The 19,566-nt window shown below is 31.9% G+C and overlaps 1 protein-coding gene across 3 annotated transcripts in view; it reads right to left on the bottom strand.

Annotated features, from left to right (window-relative positions):
* The window catches only part of LOC127710027 (cadherin-23-like), a 74,483-nt gene extending 57,869 nt beyond the window's left edge, over window positions 1-16,614 (bottom strand). For all 3 annotated transcript variants that reach the window (XR_007985908.1, XM_052215746.1, XM_052215747.1), the window contains exons 1-3: window positions 16,571-16,614; window positions 15,612-15,803; window positions 1,494-1,625 (exon numbers count right to left, since the gene is read on the bottom strand). Coding sequence is in view for 2 of the 3 variants with exons in the window: in XM_052215746.1 (XP_052071706.1) it covers window positions 1,494-1,569 (76 nt within the window). In the remaining variant the exon portion in view is untranslated. The remainder of the gene's footprint in view (window positions 1-1,493; window positions 1,626-15,611; window positions 15,804-16,570) is intronic.
* Window positions 16,615-19,566: the final 2,952 nt, after the last annotated feature.

Here is a 19,566-nt window from a genome sequence, read left to right as displayed (position 1 = left end):
ATTACGTATACTTTGCCGTAAACCCCCAATTTTTTTTTATTAAGAAAATGTACCGCAACGTCATATGAATGAGCAGAGCGAGTTTGGACCACGTTTTTAAATGGCCTTTAAAAGCGGGCTTTCTCGGTGTGTTGAAGACCCATTGGCGGCCTTGGGCTGTTTTCTGCTCTTTGGTCGGGTTGTTGTCTCTTTGACACATACCATATTTCCATTCTCATATTAATTGAAATTGTAAATATTACAATGTAAAACAATGTATAGTCAGAAACTCTACAGCCATCCAGTTATATTTGACTAGATCAAGAGTCCCCTTTTTTGGATGAGTAATTTATTCCCCTAAAACATAAACTAAAGAATAGCAATATGTAAATGTTCAGTTATATTTACAACATCAGCATCGGCTTTTGTGAGGAAATGAACCCGTTCTTAACATCAAAGTAAAATGAAATATTCAGCAACAATCTGATCGTGTGACTTAATCTAATAAAGTTGATCGTTGCTGCTAAATGGACAAATCTGCTTTAATGCAAAGTGGCTTGACAAATTGGTAAGCGGAATGATGTATCGTATTTCATTTTCTACTTAGCTAAATATCTGGTCAATACTGGGCTACAGAAATACTTATCATATTTCACACTGTAGAAGTTTTACGTTGAAAATAATATGTTTCTACTTAGATTTATTCATCCCAACGCTATACTTGAATTACACAAAAATGGTCAAAATGATGCCTAAAATATGTCCATTAGTTCCAGTGTTCTGTCCTGATATTCAATCAATTTGGTATTTTCTGATGTGATTTGATCAGTAAATATTGTTAAACAATGTTTTAGTACATTATGACCATTTTATGGGTAGATTTCCATTCCTGCCACAAGATTTCAGTTTACGTTTCAAGCCATAAGTTGAGTCATTACTTTATGACAGACCTATAATAATTTACTAATTTAACGTTCTGTAGAACTAAATGGGTACCGTCAGATCACCAGATGAGCCCAATTTAGCACTGATAATACCATAGATTTAAACAACAAGACTTCAGTCTCCTGATAACCAATGCAACATATTGTTTTTTCTATTCTAATTTTAAATTAGCAATCACGTTGCGTACTATAACATCATCATAGTACCTAAAACATTAAAGGCTTATACCGACTTCAAAAGGGTACTAGCTGGTGAAAATGGCTGCTTTTCAATTATTCTTATCAATTGTTATACTCAAAATGTTGATATCTCTGTACCATAGATTTTTGTTTATGAGAATAAAGATATATATGAACGAACACACATGCTGACTGATGGTGACTGTGGATTGGTGAAAAGGGCATAGACCAATTGGATAAACTTTGCATAGAATGAAATTGAGAATGGAAGTTTATTTATAACATGATATTTCAAATATACTTAAACATGACATTATGTATTGCATGCATAATCAAACTTATGTTAACATGTGAAAGCAGCCATGCAGATTTTAATTACAATATACATACCGAATTGTAACACTGAGGACAGGAAAATAAATACAGCAACAAACAGATTATGTAATACAGTACTGTTATATTTCATTGTCGGTGGCTCTTTGGAAACTGTCTTCACTTTATACTATTTTAATCCATGTTTAACTGAAATAGTAAAAAATAAAAATATAACAGAGATGAAATTACACGCAAATTATTGACCAAAATATTTTATAAAATCTACATACGCATTGTTTTTCTTTACACGAATTCACAAAATAGTTCCCTGCTAAAGTATTGCTTTTCACTCTTTCACTCTAGCATACATGTATGTTTCTTTCCTATACTATTTTATAAATAGCATGAATGCTATTAAACGTTAATAACTAAAACATATACTGAAACTGGGTGTGATAGATTCAGTGGTTTGATATATAGTATGATTTTATCCTCCAGCATGTTATTGTTTTACATACGACAAATGGATGCAGCAGTGCACTACAATATAGACACAGCTGGTGTATACATTAATATAGCATTTCAAATTATACATAAAATGATAAATCAAACTCATAATTAAGGCTGGACTAAAAAAAAATGAGAGAGGCGAAAAAATGTTGGCTACCTGGAAGTCTGTTATTCCCAGGTTTGAAGTATCTGAGAAAAGAAAATTGAAAACCAAGGAGAAATTTTTTTTTTATCTTTATTTCAAACAGAAACATACAAGGACGATTCTAAGTTTCTGTTTCAAGGATTCAAGTCTACTTTTCATGTATGTAAGTTACCCTATTTTCGGTAATCCCGAATCTCATTATTTGATAATTAATATGTGAACATTAAATATCCTTATGAGCAAGCAACCTTATCTATAAATATTTCTGATAGATAAAATGTATTAGCAAAATTATGGTTGTAAAATTTGATTTATAACCGTTTGAAAATGTTTTTGTTCCCTTTTGGTTTTATACTGTTTTCCTCAGCTCTACAACGCATGGATTTTCAAATATTTTGGCCTCGAGCATCACTAAAGAGATACTTATTGTTGAAATGCTCATCTGGTGCATTAACATCGGTTTCGTTATAAATGTTATCTGACTTATTATCTTTAGCATTCCACATAACATTATGAGTGGCGATTTAACTCTCTCCATTTTTTCTACTTATTTTCTCGAGGCGGAGCACGCGACTGCTTAAATTAATGATTAATAAATAAGACCACTCGAGATATTTGAACCAGAAAAATAAGTATGTCTCCTACAAATACATTTCAAAACTCAATATTGAAACATGACCCTATCATAAATATTAGATTAATTCCGTGACAATTGTATTTTCTACATGAAGTTTCAATAGGTTAGCGAATTTGAAAAGCAGTTTTAATCTTATTGCAGGGAAACAAATGTTATTTATGCTGACACTGTTATGCAATATTCTACAGGGAATTTCAACTCCTTGGTTATGTCTTGTCATGTTCGTAATGATTCACTGTGCTATAATTCTTTTTCTCATTAACAATTATTACAAACGGAGCAAATCTGAAGCTAAATATTAACCCGGCACAAAATATATCCAACGGAAAATATATGAGGATGTTAACTATAGAAATACAGTAGGTAAAATTTCATTAAGCAAGATGTGCCCAAATCTCAAAGGTACGTCCAGACTAAGTTTCAGTTTCCCCACCAATGTTTTACATTTCATTTGTAAACATATACCGTATAATAACAGACGTCCATCATAAGATTGAATAAAAGCAGTTATGGCGAATAAGCCAACGTGTCAACAATCCAACGATAACAAAAAAAAAGCAAAAAAGTTCAATATATTGTCGTAAACATGTGTTTCCATAATATGCCAGGCTCTAAGTGACCCCAACTCAAGCAAAGCTGTAAAAACATTGCACATGGACGATGAGCAAGCATACCTTGAAAGATCATTCACGACTGGGTATTTGTGATTTGTGTAGTTCCGTTTATGCATAGTTTATCATTTAAATCGGAATAATCTTTCCATTGTTCTTTTTCTGTTTTCAATATCTCATTACTCAATTGTGACTGTTTTCAAGACTAATATCGTTGCAGGGTTTAGCCAGAATCGTAATAACATCTTTCCGTACAATCAAGCAAGCTTTACCAAAGAAAGAAAATAAGATTCTTTGAACTATTTGACAGAATGTAGTTAACCAAACAACAACTATTCATCTGTTGACAAGAAATTATATTAAACAACGCAGAATTTCTCCAAATCAATTAAGAGTGGACCGAAAACCAATTACTCGACGGTCCTCGAATTCAATTGTAAACAATACATGTCTCTTGTTTCTTGCGGAAAGATAAGATTGTGATTGATAATACGAGTCGTATACTCTGATTATATCCATAAGCAATCGTAAAATCATCACTATAAATCTGAAGCCATATTTTTCTAAGCAAATTTCCTGCAAGCAATTTATATAGATTGCATGCTGCTGTTAAAGGGACAAACATACATTATCCTACAATAAACAATATCCTTTCATTCATTGATTCGCTTTATTTATCTATATATTTCCACCAAATATTTAATTCAATTTCCTGTAGCCTCAATAAAGTTTGCTATCTTTACAGATTTTGGACACTAGAGTGATGGCCTTCATTGTTTTCCGGACATAGTTGTTAGGCTTTGGTTAGACATGGTTTATTGATGTATTGTATCTAGGACCAGACAACAGGACAAGTTCTTAATCAGGTTCAGACAAAGTAACATAAAACTGTAATAAGGACAAACATTTCACGGAGTTGACTTCGTAAATTATTTGACATTTCACCCTATGATCTATAAATAAGTGAATATTTTATCTTTGGTTAACTAATTCTAAGACAATTTAGTCTAATACACAGCTTCATGCCGCCAGTAATTGCATGATTTCTAACTTTTATCTGTGCAAAATGACTTTAATTTCAATAAAATTACATCAATTGTTTTAACGGAGGATAGAGATTTCACTATATTCAATATAATGTAAGCTATTCACCTAATTTAAACAATTACTATGGATGTTGTATTTTGTACAATGGCGATCATTTGAAGTTTAAAACCCGTATTTGAATTGAATTATTTGTAATTGTTATACTGATAGTCGTACGTATCGGCAAATTTACTCATTAAATTCTGAATCTATAATTTGCCAATATTATGGTATTTATCATTACGCTCTATTTTCAAATCTTGTTAATTTGAAAGTCGCAATGAGTTTACACATTTTTGGAGAAATAACTTTTGTGTTTTAAGTCAGGACCATAAGCAGCACACAGGGCTTTTATCAAATCGATTTGTAACATCAAGTATAAAGAAACTATTTTTTCAAACTTCAGTCTTGATATACAAGTATTATGTGATTGGTTAGAAGAAATAATGTTTTATAATTTTGAAGATAAAAAATATAAAATGATTACAAAAGTCTAATATAGACAGTAAAAAGAAAGTGTACATACCCAATTAGGTTTATTATGACACGTGAATGTTCATCCGTGTTACAATAACTTTATTTCCATTGTTGCAACAAATTTATTCCTTGGGTAAATATTATTGTTTTATAACAAAAGTAGTGTTATATTTCCTGTGTTCACAGTTAAAGGCTTTTAACGATTATTTGCATTAAATTATCACCGATTAAAACGGTTGATTATAAGTGAACAAAAAGATCTTTGATGACACATTACTTCACTAACATTACAGACCTCTCTGGTCGATAACGTTCCCACAGTTGATGCTGTTGTTTACCCTCACTGGGTTAGTTTCTCTACAAGGGTGGTATAATGAAATTTTGGACCATAATTATTGTGATAAGTATCTTAATCCAGGTGATGATTTCTGTCAAAGTTTATAGCACTACATACTTTTACTTCTCAAATAGACACGTGTTGCTATTGAATTATGACGACCATGAACACTAAATGTTATACTTCATCTCAGGACTATTTATAAATTCATGATAGTATATTGAAGGTATTTGGTTATGTACATATTTAAAACTTGGTTTCCTTTCATGAATTCTTTTGTTATGGTGTAAAATCAATGAATTTGTTGTATGATGGATAATGATTAGCAGGTGCGATGGACAGTTTAACAGTTCTGTCCACTTTTGTGCTGATTTTACGACAATTTACATCTATATAACAGTTCGCCATATTATTAACTGTTTATATTTGATATCAATCATGAAATCCAAAAAAGAATATTGTTATCTTCAAATCAGAGCATTGTAATAAGTACAATGGACAAAGGCTTATTTCATCTGAAATGTATTGATTAAAATTTAGAAAACTTAATTAAATTTTTCACCACTTACAGTTCAAGTATCTTATTTCCAATTTGACATAAAAATAACAATACTATACAGGTGTGCTCAAACATGCATTGTAAAACAACGTTTTTTTGAAGTACCCCAGGAAAAAAGATCGCAATCTTCTTGTTGTAAACTTGTAGGGTTAAAAAATCAGTTAGCAAATCAAAAAGTGTAAATGTTAAAATCAGTAAAAACCTTTGGGCATAATATAGAGAATGTTTCTGTTATCTTTCCATGATTTACAATCGGGCATAAATAACGTGGTAACATTTACACAATAACATTGAATATGCTTTTTATAAAAAAAACCACGAATATATTAAGGCTTAAGATTCAGAAAATTACAGATACGGAAATGCGATACGAATAGACACCAACCATTAGATAAGAAATAGATAGATACTTTCTGAGTCTATCTAGTGTTACTGGTCATCTTTCTAGCAGAAAGTGAACGTACTTTGAATTACATCTTATCAATAACAATTATTAAATCTTTCAAACGTAAACAGCCTACAGAATATTTGCAGTTAAAACTTTAAACAGAGATTTGCAAAATCATTCCTACTGGCAGCTAACCCAGTAGAGTGATATATAGCCCCACGAGAGTGATATATAGCATTAACCCTATGGGAGTGATAAATAGCTATGCATTCAGATTGCATGTTTGTTATCAAACATGGAATGCAACATTTATAAAGACGAGCAAAACAAAATCGATCACAGTATCATACACGCAGAGAACAGATCAAGTTATGTAATGGACAATGTCACTAATTGCACGTAAAATGTTGCCATCGAATCCCTATCAAATTCATTCTGCCATGTTACATCCAAACCATTTTTTGATCAATCAATTTTTAGTTTTGAAAAATATTACCGAAAATTTGTTTTCAGGACAACTGAAGTCGAAAGATAAATGTCCCAGATGAAAACAAATAGTCTAAATTTAACAGTTGCAAGACGAATGAACGGAAAATCCCGATTAAAACGTCGTCATGCAGTTGAAAAGTTTTATCAAAGCAGAATAAGGAATTCAAATTCAAAATCATTAAATCAAAGCAAAGCAAAGAATTACGACTGAAAATAAACTACATAATTGCGCCGTTCCTACATACAAGAAAATGAAAATAAAGAAGTGACACGGTTACTTAATTCATTTTGCATGCTCATGCCAGATACAAATTTCCATCTGAACAATGGAATCCAAATGACTGCTGGAAGGATTGAAGAGAGAGAATTCGTTGAGATTTATTTGTGCACTGTATTTCAAAAGTTGTACATGTTATATAGGATGAATACGTAATCCCTTTTTGTCAACAATAAACTTTAAATTAAAAGGTATCCCTTAGATAAGTTTCAAATCTAAGATATTCAAAATACTATTGTATTTTTTGTATTGTTTGATTACAAATTCAAGATTCTAACCTATTCATGGTATCATCATTGCTTATATATTATGGCAAATACCATTGGCTTTTAGTTATCTTCATTTCCAGTATCATTTTAAACGAATAAACTTGTGAATGAAAAAAAATGTAAATCATTGTATTTCACAAATAAATCTCATAACCTTTTACCAACAAATTTCATAACCATTTATCAACAAATCTCAAACTTTTACTAACAAATCTAATAAACTTTGACTAACAAATCTCATAACCTTTTACAAACAATTTTCATAACCTTTTACCAACAAATCTCATAACCTTTTACCATCAAATCTCATGATCTTTTACCAACAAATCTCATAACCTTTTACCAACAAATTTCATAACCTTTTATTAACAAATCTCATAACCTTTTACCAACAAATTTCATAACCATTTACCAACAAATCTCAAACTTTTACTAACAAATCTAATAAACTTTTACTAACAAATCTCATAACCTTTTACCAACAATTTTCATAACCTTTTACCAACAAATCTCATAAACTTTTAACAACAAATCTCATTAGCTTTTACCAACAAATTTCATAACCTTTTACCAACAAATCTCTGAACCTTCTACAAGAAATTTCATAATCTTTTACCAACATATCACATAAACTTTTACCTACAAATCTCATAACCTTTTACAATCAAGTCTCATAACCTTAACCATCAGATCTCATAACCTTTTACCATCAAATCTCATGATTTTTTACCAACAAATCTCATAACTTTTTACCATAAAATCTCATAATTCATGATTTTTACCATAAAATCTCATAACTTATTTCAGACAAATCTCATAACCTTTTACCAATAAATCTCATAATCTTTTACCATCAAATATCACAGCATTTTACCTTTTCGTTGCTTGACTTTCGTCTTTCTTAATGATAGCTTCTGGCAAGAAGAACCGAAGCAGTACAACCGTAATATGATAACATATGGAACCGAAAATAACAGTGATCAGATGGATATGTACATGTATATATATAATAGAGTACAAGGATTGGGAAAATTTCTTTAGGTGATTTTTTTTCAAAGCACTTTCAAAAGTAAATAAACACGCGTATAGTTAAATCGAATGATTAGAACAAAAAACTTCTAACATAATGTACATAGGCTATCTTCATAAACAATGCACATAGAATATTTTCATACATTATGTACATAGAATATCTTTATACACAATGTACATAACATGTCTTTATCTACAATGCACATAAAATATCTTCATACAGTAATATACATAGAATATATCTTCATACACACTGTGCATAGCATGTCTTCATGCACAATGTACATAGACTATGTCTTCTTACACAATGTACAATGTACGTAGAATATATCTTCATACACACTGTGCATAGCATGTCTTCATGCACAATGTACATAGACTATGTCATCTTACACAATGTACAATGTACGTAGAATATATCTTCATACATAATGTACATAGAATGTAGAATACATAAAATATGAACCACTATGAGTGTCGTGCAATGACAGTAGAGTTCAATATATCGTCAGTGTCCAAATAGGGGTATGGAAATGGACGTGAACGCATGCCACTATTGAATACATCTGGAAACCCTAGATTATGTATGCTGTCAGGCAGATATAAGGTAAATTTCGGCATACGAATGTACATTGAACGTCTAAGGCAAGTTTCAGTATTTGTGTTTGTCTTTATATATAAAAAAGAAGATGTGGTATGATTGCCAATGAGACAACTCTCCACAAGAGACCAAATGACACAGAAATTAACAACTATAGGTCACCGTACGGCCTTCAACAATGCGCAAAGCCCATACCGCACAGTCAGCTATAAAAGGCCCCGAAATGACAAACGGTAAAACAATTCAAACGAGAAAACTAACGGCCTAATTTATGTACAAAAATGGTGTGGTTTGTATTTTATGTTTTCCCCTTTATATCTAATTGCATGCAGATGATGTTCGACGACCGAAAGAAAAATACATCTATAAGACCAGTGTATTACCATAGTCGAATGTTATATGTAAAGAAGTGGAACAATACATCTTTAATATAAGACCAGTGTATTACCATAGTCGAATGTTATATGTAAAAAGTGGAACTATACAGATTTTACCAAAATAAAAAAAAATAAAATTATTTTGTTTGCAAAAGTTAGAAAACACATGCTTGATTGACGAAAAATAATTGTTTGTGCTTTTTTGCGATAGAGACAACAGTGTTTTACTATGTTCAAATCTCATAAAGCTATTGAGAAAACACACCTTTAAGATAAAAATAAAAACTGAGGGAATCGCATCAGCTCCAAAAAGGAGCCAAACCGGGTGCGTCGTTGTCAATCAGATCAGTCAAACACAGTTTATGTAAAAGAATCAAAATGAACACAAGAAAATAAGAACAAAATCGATTTCCTATATTTGGAAAATTCCTAGTTGATACATGCAAGAAAGCTTTAATTCAGAACGAATCAGCTTATGTAACTGTCAATTTTACAATCATATAAAGGTTTCATACAGAGATGCCTGACATATAGAACAGCTTGTAAAGTTAAACCGAACGTGACTAGAAACTGCGGTATTGAAAATTATAAACTGATGGGTTTGTGATGCAAATATATTTCAAAGCCATTTATTATTTCATTACATCGTCTCGCTTTCTAGCCTTTTTTTCTTTTCCTATTATCTGTTGCCTAATGTATTTAGTTTAGTATCATGAGTTCATTCCCCTTGTTGGTGTGGATTGTGTTGCTCAATGTTTTTGTTTTTTTGTGTAGTAATTTACATACTGTTGTCTTTTATAGTCGTTTTAATGTGCATGGTGTTGGATGTTTTCTTCTACTGGTGGTATATGATACGTTGCTACGTATGTGGCTAAGTTGTATTTTGGATGCATAGATACGTGGGTACACATTACCGAGACAGCAACCCAACTACACAAATAGTCAGGAGACATCCAGCTTCTAGTCATTTGTAATTTTTGTTTACAAGTCAAATCCAGTGCGATTACAGGAATATTTAGAATATTTCTTCCATACGGAAATTTCATTATATATAGATATAACTTTTATAATTTGAAGCATAATGAAGCTCTTTTTGAAGATTTTAATTTGCTTTTAGAAAATCATTAGTTATAATTCATATCCATGCTCTAATGATATTCTTGGAAATTAGCCACTAACTCTTTATACATTTTATTGGAATTTCAATTTAATCATATGAAACGCATTATATAAGTGTCATAAAAAAGTTTGACGAGCACTAAGCAGGTACAAACATTACTTGCCAATTAGATTAAAAATAGAATTCAAATTAATATAATATACCAATTTAATGTTAGAAATTTTTCAAACCAGATGTACCGAAAACCAGTACATTTGATAATCTTAAAACATTTTAACAATGTAATTTTTTCATATCTATTATATCTCATATACATATAGATTCTACCACTGCATCGAGTATGATACGATATTTATCCACTCGAGACAGTTAAAATTTCAAATTTAAAACGCGAGGCTCGCCGAGCGTTTTAAATATTTAAAATTTAACTGTCGAGAGTGGATAAATATCGTATTACACGAGATTTGGTGGTGGAATCTGTTTCTCTAATGATTTTCAAACAATACGCAGGCAAATTTATTCCTTCTTTTCGAATGATCTGCAAAAAGATGTGTTCTTTCTATGTGACGTCATCAGCCATGGTCGCCTTTTTTCATGCCGTCACAATAGGAAATTCAGAGGAAAGCAAGAAAATTCGACGTCATAATCGGATTTTAACCAATGAAGAACTGAGATCAAACGAACCACACGTTGATTAAATTTTTTTTATACAATGGGTGCAGAAAGGGATAAATTGACGAAGAATTAGAGAAATATATATATATATGCACGTAGATGGTTTCATCGATGACAAAACTCTTGAATATTTCAACGGAAACCAAAAAATCCCAAACCGGGCAGATTTTATCTTTTACCTAAAATTCATAAGGCCAATAACCCAGGAAGACGCATCGTTTCAGCGAACGGTCATCCGATTGAAAAAAATTTCGGAATTCGTTGACTTCTATCTTCGTCAACATTTTGAAGACTTACCATCTCACATCAAAGACACAACCGATTATCTTAGAAAAATGCAGGCCTTAAATCCTCTTCCTTCCGACACGACACTTGTCTCTATGGACGTCACTCCCTCTAAACGAATATTCCACATGCAGATGGCATTAATGCATGTAAAGAAGTTTGGGATTCCCGACCAGTAAAATATCCACCTACTGAATGCCTGGTCAAAATTTTCACGCTGGTATTAAAGAACGACAACTTCACCTTTGATGGAGATCATTATCTACAAGTTAATGGAACTGCTATGGGTACCAAAATGGCTTCATCATATGCCAACATATTTATGGGCAAATTAGAAAAACAATTCCTTGAGTCTTTAATCGAAAAACAGTTTCCTGGTTTAGATTTATAGATGATGTGGATATGAAATGGAATAAAAGTGACGAGAATTTAGATACATTCATCACTCATGCCAACAACATACATCAAAGTATCAAATTTACTCATGAGAGATCTAAATCCAAAATCACCTTCCTCCATACTTCCAGCTCCCTTACAGATGGCATTATATCCACAGACCTATATTCTAAGCCTACTGATACTCACCAATACTTGTCCCCTAAAAGTTGCCATCCTGCTCACTGTACTAAGAGCATCCAGTACAGTCAGGCACTCAGAGTCAAGCGAATATATTCCAACACAGAAACAACTAAATAACGACTGAGTCAACTCGAAACCCGCTTGAATAGAAGGGGCTATAAACACAGAACTATTCAAAAAAGTTTTCAGAAAGCGGAAACTATCCCAAGGAGTAAACTGTTAGAATACAAAGATAAAAAGAAAGTAAAAGGACTCCATGTGTTCTTACTTACCACCCATCTCTCAAAAACAGCTTCGGTGTCATTCGTGAGCATTGTAAAACAGTTGAAAAGAACTCCAAACTATCCAAGATTTTTCCCGAGCCCCATGATAGCTTTTAAGCAACCCAATAGTCTGCGGAACCTGCTGGTGCGGGCTGAAGTGTCTGATCCGAGAAGAACTTCTGGAGAATGTCGTTCGTGTGATGAAAAACGCTGCAAATGCTGCCTACAGATGCATCACTCATTAACTTTTCACAGTAAGGCAACCGAAAATAACTATAGGATATTTTGCAATGTGACCTGCAAAAGTATGAATGTTATTTACATTCTAGAATGTTCGGTTTGTGGCTTCCAATATGTTGGTGAGTCAAAGCAGCCTTTCCACAAACGCCTCAATGGCCATAGGAGTGATATCTCTAAGAAGCCACTTCTCCCAATTCTTTGAAAGCCATTGGTTAAAGACTAGCTCTATTCTATGACCAAAAAGTTATTTATTAGTCACAGCTCTGTTACTCTGTTTATATATATCCGGGGGACAGTCAGTGTTTTTTAGACAATAGAAGCTAGCACTCTACATCTTCAGATAGAGTACCAGAGTCAATTTACACTTTAACCGGTTTCAGCCCTTTGTTGGACTTTCATCAACGGCATATAAGAAATTAACAGCTCTTATTTCATATATATACTAATAATTTGTCCTGTTAACCGGCGGTTAACTAGCGGAGTTAACCGGTTAACCTGCGGTCTAATAGGGACCTCTGGATCCAAGATTTAAAAAATTCAATACAAAGTGGTTGACTGTAACCTCCAGTAACTGTTTACAGTAACATCTGATTACAAATACGAGTTAATCGCAGATAAATCGGTTAACTTTGCTAGTTAACCACCAGTTAACATGACCCATCAACAGTATATGTAAGGAGTAAGAACTGTGAATTCCTCATTTTGCATCTGATAAAAGTCGGTCAACAGACCGAACCCGGTCATTTATGAATCGACTAAGGTATATAAAAATAAGAAGATGTGGTATAATTGTCAATGAGACAACTCTCCACCAGAGACCAAATGACATAGAGGTTAACAATTATAGGTCACAGTACGGCCTTCAACAATGAGCAAAACTTATAACGCATAGTCAGCTATAAAAGGTACTCCATTTTAAGATGTGACGTACTATTTTCTATTGTAAGTCAATGATATGTCCTTCAGGAGATAGTATTAATATTTTGGACTGGTCCATTATATGATAGAATCATTGCTATTATAAGTTTTCTTGCTTGACCGAACTTTTCTGAGATAGAAATAACGAATGAAATGTAGCGTGTATAATGATAGATATATCAATGACATGCTACCATTACACTTACTATTTTGTATCTTATAGTTAATTAAGTCTGTAATTCTTTTGTTAAGGTGGAATATGATTATTTGGTTGTGACAGATTTTAACAGTCAACAGATATTACATTGTATTGATTGTGGTGTATGGCCAATGTAATACGATGACTGACAGTACGTAATAAACACTCTCTCTCTCTATTGATGACGTAATAACCATTCTCTCTCTATTGATGACGTAATAACCATTCTCTCTCTATTGATGACGTAATAACCATGCGGATAATGATATAATATAAGAATAATGAGACGCAGTATAGTTGCCAAATGACACCATTATCTTCCAAAGGCAATGGAAATAGAAAATGAAAGCATACAATTTATTTTCGCTTTTTAACATAGAGTAAAAACGTTCAAAAAGGGTATAATTGCTTACTCTGGAGTTGTTTTAATGCCAATAATACAACATTTTCTTTTTTTATATAAAGGCGTTAAATGGTACTCTGCCATTAAATATATTACATTGGATCGATTCAAGCTGAAACTCGTTTTAAGTTTGTATAAAAATTGTGATAAAGATTCCTAAGACTTTAATCTATCTATGTTTGGTTTATATACACGACCAAAGTTATGGGTAGATTAAAGCGTTCTTTTGTTTTGATCACTCTCGGGTCTGAGAGATTATTCGGTATCAACACGAATTATATATGAGTACAAACTGTGTTAGAACAAGTTTTACCAACTTTTTTTGTTTTCGATTTGTTTTGTGATATCGGTGTTTATGCATTAAACAATCGGACCTTGCATATGCTCATCAGAATCATTAAATTGTATTACTATTTTCACATATGTGAATGTAACGTGTGTAATATTTTGAATAAAAACGTGTAACATTTTATATCGAACTTGAGTTTTGAAAAAAAATGTGATGATTTTACGAAAACGATGATATATATCTATTGTATAACTTAAACTATGAATGTATTTTGTTAACGTAAGATCATATATTAATATATTCCAAAGTAGACACGAAACAATAAACATAATATGTTCCGTTTACAATAAGTTGTACCGGTAGAATTATTTGCTTTTTTATTTTAATATTTGTTTTAATGTAGCACTACAAGCGTATATTGGTTTTTTTAGTTAATGTTTTTTTTATTACATTATTTTAAAGTATGTATCAATCTGACAATATTGTAAAAATCCTAAAGTCATTATCTTGTCACAACAGGGACTATATTGAACAAACATTGTAGTGATACCTTCTATGAAGATATTAACTGAACAATTCAAACTTAAAAAATGAATACTGTCAGGCGAGATCCAGTGAATGCAATACACACGAGCACCTAAATTCAAGAATCCATATTTGCTTTCTGTTCTTATGCATGGACGACAAGACGTTTGGGATAAATCAAAAGCGTGACCATGGTATCGTTTGAACTAAAAAATTTAGAGTCAAGTTTACATTTGGGCTAATTATTTTTACTCTAAACAGGTAAATTTGAGGTAAAATGTATCAATATAAATATTTGTTATGAAACATGTAGATATTAAAGGAGGGATACAATCTACATAAAGAAATATGGTCATTTGGAAACCATGCTAGTTTGAAAAGAAAAGAACTTTAAGTTTTATACCATTTAATTGAAATGAAGTTACAGTGAAGTAATGGCTGTTAAAATTAAGGACCAAAACACATCTGTAACAAAAAATCTAATGGTTGTACTTTTTTAAATCTTAGCATAGCTGTTAAACAGTATTTAGTGATTGGCAGGGAGCAGTCACTGTATATCAAACGGAATGGGTATATTAAACAAGAACATGTTATCAATAGAATGACATTTATATTAAAATGTAACTAAAATATATGTGAGGATTAGCCAAAATGTCGACTTGCCATTGGCCCCAAAAAAGTAACAAATGTTTAGCACAATGTTACACAATTAGCCCAAACGTGCAACTCCCTTATACATATAATTGTTCTGTATAAATGATTTTTTTTGTAATTTACTGTTTTTGTATTGTTTATTTTTTAATAGAAGTCCCCCACTTTTTATCAATCTTAGTCTATTTTAATGCTTTTATAACTTTAACATCTGTTTGTTAATGTTTTGGTGAAAATTAATAACATCTTACCTGTTTCTCTTTTTTGTCTTTTCTTGAATACGTCAAACGTCACACATAAATGTACTTAATCCACAGAGTTTAATGGAATCTGTTTATTCGAAAAATCACAGTTGTAAATATTCCCGGCAAGCACAAGTAATACTCCAAAGTAATTCTACTATAAAACTAAGATACGTCGAAATGTTCGTTGACAGGATCTCGCTGAAAATATTACAACATAGTGTTTATCTTGTTTGATTAAAACTGTTTATTTGTAAACTATGTTCGATATCCATTTGAATATATATCCTGTATATGTTCAAATAAAAATGTTCCGTGACTCGTTCATGGCAGGAAAAGACCACTGTAGGCTAAACAATTGTATTTTCTTTTTTTTCTTCAAAGTAAATACATGACCGGTGATATGCAATGAATGCTGTGAGTTATTGTCAATTGATTTTACAATTATAAATGCATAATACTGATTGCAGTGCGCCCGGCGCGTGTATATGAAAAAACTTTCACAAGTTACATGTTTAGGAGCCAAATAAATAAAACATTAAAAAAGAATCAAAACCACAAATAACCTTCACAGAACAGTGGAAATCGACTAATGTTAAATTTTATAGTTGAGAATGCAGCTTTAATTTTATACCATTATCTAATTTAAAAACTGAACGTTTTCAATTCAAATGCATAATTCAAATACTTTCCAACACTCTAAATTATTCCAAGATTTTAACAATTTAACCAGAGATATATAATACCATTAAATCATTATTGTGAGTATCATATGTTTTAACTAATTTCTTTTATTATTTATCCAGCAGATTTTGACATTAACAGTTAAAACGCTTGAATCACGTGATATTTTCATAGCTCGATTAAATCAAATCATATTCGTTATTACTTATATTTTGCTGCCACTTCTGCTGTTGATAGCTCTGTTTCGATTGGTATATATTTAAGTGACGAATTATTACACTTACCTCTATATATATATTAATCCTTAAAGCACTGCAAATGATATCTGAAATTAAAGATGACAATGTTTAATTATGTTTATCAAAATTACACCTCATTGGTCACATAGCAGATGTCCTAATCACATGATCTACCCTTAAGACAGTAGACGATCATATAAACGATTGTTGACAAAACCCAGCGATATAAATCATTGGAGAATTCTCATCACAAATATGGATCTCCCACCGGACAACATGCTACATGATCCTATCTGTAGAGTAAATATTCATTAATTTCTGGCCTTTTGGATAGCAATAATTTCTTCACAAAGAATCATAGAATGTCTAGTTATTTGATTAAGTCACTCCTGCCTTCATAATTCACTTACAGCCGTTTATATTTTATATCTCCTTCTCTCTGTTTATCATTAATTGAATTAAAACGTTTAAAGGAAAACATGGTAACTTAGTTTTATAAATGAAGTAACTATTTCAATAAATATCACAGAGTAATGGTACGTTTTATTGTTGGGGTTATTTAGTATTCTTGAACAGTGACAATATAATCTCTTCGGGATGAAGGGATCCAATGCTCGGAAAATTTATCTGCAATTAAGAATTGAACGGTCACAGAATTGAGAGTAAATTATTCTGCATGAGTTTCTGGTACCTGATAAAAAAAAAGCTTCTACTAGGGATCTAACAGAGACGCACTATGGATTAAATTTTCATTTTCTGGTTCAAAATAGCATTTAATGAGATAAATTTTGTATTTGACATGATTTTTCTTTTGATTTAAAGATTCTCTTAAACTAACAATCCTTCTATAAGATAAAGAATCTGTTAATTTCAGTTCAAAAGTTAAGAAATTTAAAATAATGATGTCATATACGTCTGAAGTCCAACTCACTTAACCAGGGTGTATAGCTGATGTTGTGTCGTGCAGTGTGTCAAAGGTCGTACAAACATTAAAAGATCACCATGTTCCCGCCAATATAAACAGTGGTATGAAGTGGGAAAGTGATTCAACGTAGAAATGCGGATCAAGACAAATAATCTTCAAATAAGAACAAATTCGTTTCAGGTAAATAGTAAATATTGGGTGGGTATCACTACTTACATATCTATATATCTAATAAACAGAGGTATATAGATACCAGATGCATTATTTTTTATATCAGTAGACACTTGAGATTATTGTAGCTTAAATTCAAACGTTACACCTAAAAATATCATCCTTAACATTAACAGAACAGAAGTGAATGTTTCAGGAGAAGTACAAGTAAAATGAGTTGAATTATGGAATTGTACGAAATGTGTCTGTATTCAGAACTAATTGACCTGCATCTTAATAAAAACTAGACAAAGTGATGCCCAAACACTCCACTCTGAAGTAACTGTATTATAACAAAGTCAATGTAGGACTTTCTTTGATATATTATTGTGTCTGGGAGACACAAATGATGCCCCCGCAGATGCAAAGTGTTATTTTAAAATACACAAAGTTGAGCATGGGAGCACATAGGTCTATGGTTCACTGTAGGAGGAGTTATCCGGAAACCCTATGCACCTCTTATGCAAGTATATACTCCAAAAATAACAAAGTTCAACTATCTCCTTAAAGAGCAAATATTGATAAAAATCAAAACCCTGACCACATGCACATCTTCACTATATGTACAAACAACCAGTAAAGTGAAAACTTCCTAGCATTCAAACTGTAGGAGGAGTTATCTGGAATAGCTATGCACCTCTTATGCAAGTATATACTCCAAAAATGAAGTTCAACTATCTCCCAAAAGAACAAATATCAATAAAAACCAAAACCCTGACCACATGCACACCTTCAATATATGTACAAACAGCCAGCAAAGTGAAACTTCCTAGCATTCAAACTGTAGGAGCAGTTATTTGGAATAGCTATATACCGATAATGGGACGGAAGGACGGACGGACGCACAGGGGTAAAACAATATGCCCCTAACTTTCAGTTGCTGGGGCATGAAAATGTTCGATTATACTTCAAGATATACGAACAAAAAAAGTCCAATAAACAATGAAATGAAAAAATCACGATAACGATGTAAAGACGTGACAAAGGACCATCTTTGATATAAAAGTGTATGTCTGTTCCACGTCCTATTGTCTTTATATTGAAAAGGTGAGCGAGGTCGAGCCGCACAAATAGATCATGTTGATGAATCAATTTTTGTTTTTCGAAAGCGACAATTTAGATTGAATTTTTACTGAAGAATTGTATATTTCATAATTATGTTTTGTCAGTTTGTTATTTCTGTTACCTTTTTACAATATAAAACTAAGGAGTTGTAGTAGGATACCAAAGGACGAGAACGTCAACAACTATGATTCACCGTACGGATTTAGAAAATAATCAATACCGTTACTGTGTTCTCAGCTATAAAAGGCCTGGCCTATAACAATCTTACAGTTCGAAATGGTACAGTCAATGCAAAATACAATTGAAGCCCCGTGTCGTTTTGGTTTAGTGTTGTTTGGTTTCTGTCTGCTAAATGCGTAGCTAGCAAAGCTTTTCAGTCATTACCATACACAAATATACGGAAGAAAACTAATAAAGACGCTTGAGACATAAAATAAGATTTATCAACAAAATGAAACAAAAAAGGACTTCTACTTATTCAGAGAATCTAAGGAACAGCTTCAATTGCTGTTGTTTGCCATAAAAACTTATCTTTTTTTTTCTACATCTGCCCTATAAAAAATCAACATTAACTTGGCATGACATAGAATACCAGGAATAAAAGGAGAATACATCGATGTTGTTACTCATCTTAGATATTTTGAACGCATGTTTCGAAATTTTAATTGTACTTTATCTCTAATTTTTAGATGTTTTTGGGGGTTACTTTTGTCGATGGACTACTGTTTCATTGGGATGTTTTGGGGGTTACTTTTGTCGTCTGTTTCATTGGGATGTTTTGGGGGTTACTTTTGTCGTCTGTTTCATTGTCGTATATCCACATCTTCTATTATTTCGTTAT

The sequence above is a fragment of the Mytilus californianus genome, unplaced genomic scaffold, assembly GCF_021869535.1.
Source record: "Mytilus californianus isolate M0D057914Y unplaced genomic scaffold, xbMytCali1.0.p SCAF_7, whole genome shotgun sequence".
Lineage (NCBI taxonomy): Eukaryota > Metazoa > Mollusca > Bivalvia > Mytilida > Mytilidae > Mytilus > Mytilus californianus.
Note: the sequence above shows the minus strand (reverse complement) of the source record. Positions and strands in the feature narration are given on the sequence as shown.